General features: G+C 35.5%; 1 protein-coding gene across 1 annotated transcript; it reads right to left on the bottom strand.

Annotated features, from left to right (window-relative positions):
• Positions 1 to 2151: 2151 nt before the first annotated feature.
• LOC127130363 (uncharacterized) lies at positions 2152 to 2778 on the bottom strand. Its single transcript, XM_051059386.1, has one exon. The coding sequence runs from the start codon at positions 2776 to 2778 to the stop codon at positions 2152 to 2154; it is 627 nt and encodes a 208-aa protein (XP_050915343.1).
• Between the last annotated feature and the right edge of the window lie 474 nt (positions 2779 to 3252).

Genomic DNA, 3252 nt, shown 5'->3' with positions numbered 1-3252 from the left:
CCTCAAGTTCTATCTCATGACTCCTGAGGGAGCTGACGAGTTCTTCCAAGCTTATGTTGTTCAAATCTTTTGATAGTTTTAATGCAATTACCATAGGTCTCCACTTCTTTGGCAAGCTTCTGACAATCTTTTTGACATGATTTGCAGTTGTGTATCCCTTGTCCAGAACCTTGACTCCTTCAATTAAAGTTTGAAATCTAGAAAACATTACCTTTATAGCTTCATCGTCCTCCATCTTGAAGACTTCATATTTCTGAATTAGAGCCAGATCCTTTGTCTTTTTGACTTGTGAGTTGCCTTCATGGGTCATCTTTAGGGAGTCAAGTATTTCTTTAGCAGTTTCTCTGTTAGTGATCTTTTCATATTCATTGTAGGATATGGCATTCAACAGTATTGTTCTTGCTTTGTGGTGATTTTTGAAATCACGCTTCTGATCATCAGTCATTTTATTTCTGGCAATAGCAATACGAGCATCAGATACAGGTGCTACATAGCCAATTGTAACTATGTCCCATAGGTCAGTGTCATAACCCAGAAAGAAACTTTCGATTCTATATTTCTAATAATCAAACTTTTCTCCATAAAATACTGGAGGTTTGACATTGTAACTGTCTCTTTCATTAGTGTTGGCCATAGTGTTTTTCTCACGTTGGATCTCTCTACACTGTTAAGTGTTTGATTAGAAAATCAATAACAGAGCCGAAGCTCTGATACCAATTGAAGGTAGAGAAAAACAAGAAAGGGGGGGTTTGAATTATTTTCACAGATGATTAAAACTTTTGCAAATAAACACACATGAAAAGTAAGGCTATCAACACAAAAGTTTATCCTGGTTCGCTTGAAACTCAAAGCTACTCCAGTCCATCCGGCCAAGGTGATTTCGCCTTTAACAAGGACTTAATCCACTAATCTTGAAAGATTACAATAGAAAAACGTCTAAGAGGACAAAGATCTCTTAGCCCTCTCAAGTTTACATATTCACTAGGCACTTGAGGAAATATTCAACAACTATTTGAAAATACAATGAAGTGTTTAGTGCTTCTAGGTAAGCAGTCGTTACACAATATAAGAACTGAAACATTTCACACTCAGAGAAACAACTCGCGTGAACAGAATTGAACAAGAATAAAAGAGATTATGGATTTTGATTGTAGTATTTTTTCGTGTATGCTTTGTTGTCTTGTAAGAAGATGATCCTGCCTTTATATAGAGATTTGATCAAGAGACCGTTAGCTGAGGCATTCATGGATATCTTGGCAATGATGGACTTTTATTGTCATTAATCTCCTTGTCCTTTCCATATCAATTTAGAAGCGCGTTTAATCTATTCCAAAAATAGATTCATACCAAAAGTAGAAAACTTTGTAGCTAAGTCTTTGTGATTGTCCTTGAATCAGAGCATGCAGAGTTCAGATGTTCTTGTTCAGCGTGTATATCTTCAGATAGTTGCTGAGAGCAGATTTACTTCAGAAGTTCTTGATGTCTTTCTGATAGTGACTTCTTCAGAGTGTGAATCATCAGATCTATTGAGTGGAACTGTTCAGATTCAGAGTGTCTGAGTCTTCTTTCTGTCAGACTCTGTGAGATTCCTTTTCTTCAGAGTCAGAGCCTTTGTCTTTATTTATTCTAAGTTTCTATTCAGGACTTGCGTGATTGTCAGATGTTTGTCTATCTGATCCTTTTTCTGTTAGAGTCCCGCGCACTTAGATAAATTTGTTAGGGTACCAATTTGTTTCATCCTTTGTTATCATCAAACCTTAGAGATGAATTGTAGACAAAATTTTGTTCTTATAGCTCTTTCATTATCTTATTATTCAAGTTTGATCCATTATCAATGATGATCTTACTTGGAATACCATATCGGTAAATAATCTGATTCTTGATAAATCTGACCATGACCTACTTGGTAAAATTAGCATAAGATGTCGCTTCAACCCATTTGGTGAAATAATCAATAGCCACCAGAATGAAATAATGTTTGTTCAAAGCTTTCAGTTCAATCGTATCAATCATGTCAATTCCCCACATAGAGAAATGCCATGGGGATGAAATAACATTGAGAAGAGTCAGAGGCACATGAATCTTATCACCATAAATATGACATTTATGGCACTTCTTCACATATTTATAGAAATAAGATTCCATTGTCAGTCAATGGTAACCTTCCTTTAACATATTTTTAGTCATTGCATGTCCATTGGCATAAGTATAAAAGGATTCTTCATGAACTTCCTGCATTAACATGTCTGCTTCGTGTCTATCCACGCGTCTGAGCAAGACAATGTCAAAGTTTCTCTTGTACATCACATCTTCATTCAGAAATAAATTGTCAACCAATCTTCTCAAAGTCTTATTATCTTTGCTAGATGCTCCAAGAGGGTATTCCTGAGTTTGGAGGAAACACTTGATATCATGATACCAAGGCTTATCATTAGTGACTTCTTCTGCTACAAACACATGAATAGGTCTATCAAGGTGCATAATTCTGATATTGGGCGTGTCATTCCCATGATTTACTTTATACATAGAAGACAAAGTAGTCAAAGCGTCTTCCATATGATTTTCTTCACGAGTTATATGATGAAACTCAACTTTATTGAAGAAAGTCAATAACCTCCTTACATAATATTTGTAAGGAATAAAGCCAGGATGACGAGTTTCCCATTCTCCTTTAATATTATTAACCACCAAGGATGAATCTCCATACACATCAATAATCTTAATTCTCAAGTAAATAACTTCTTCAACACCCATGATACAAGCCTCATACTCTTCCATATTGTTCGTACAATCAAACATTAATCTTGCAGTGAAAGGGATATGAGAACCCTAAGAAGTAATGATGATTTCCCCAATGCCATTACCATAAGCATTAACAAATCCATCAAACACTAAACCCCACTGGGATCCAAGATCTGGTCCTTCTTCAGAAAATGGTTCATCATAATCTTTAGCTTTTAAGTACATAACATCTTCATCAGGAAAGTCAAACCTGATGGATAGATAATCATCAATTGGTTGGTGAGTCAAATGATATGTAAGAATACTTCCTTTAATCGCTTACTGAGTATGGTACTTAATATCATATTCAGATAATAGAATTTGCCAATGAGCAATCCTCCCAATCAAAGAGGCTTTTCAAAAATATACTTGATTGGATCCATTTTGGATATCAACCAAGTGGTATGATTAATCATATACTGGCATAGACGTTCGGTTGTCCAGGCTAAAGCACAACAAGTCTTCTCAAGC

Source organism: Lathyrus oleraceus, chromosome 3 (genome assembly GCF_024323335.1).
Source record: "Lathyrus oleraceus cultivar Zhongwan6 chromosome 3, CAAS_Psat_ZW6_1.0, whole genome shotgun sequence".
NCBI lineage: Eukaryota > Viridiplantae > Streptophyta > Magnoliopsida > Fabales > Fabaceae > Lathyrus > Lathyrus oleraceus.
The sequence above is the reverse complement of the archived record's forward strand: the minus strand, read 5'-3'. Positions and strand labels throughout refer to the sequence as shown.

Coding starts and splice junctions, on each gene's coding strand:
- LOC127130363 (XM_051059386.1), bottom strand. CDS start 2,778: ATGGAAGAGTATGAGGCTTGTATCATGGGTGTTGAAGAAGTTATTTAC.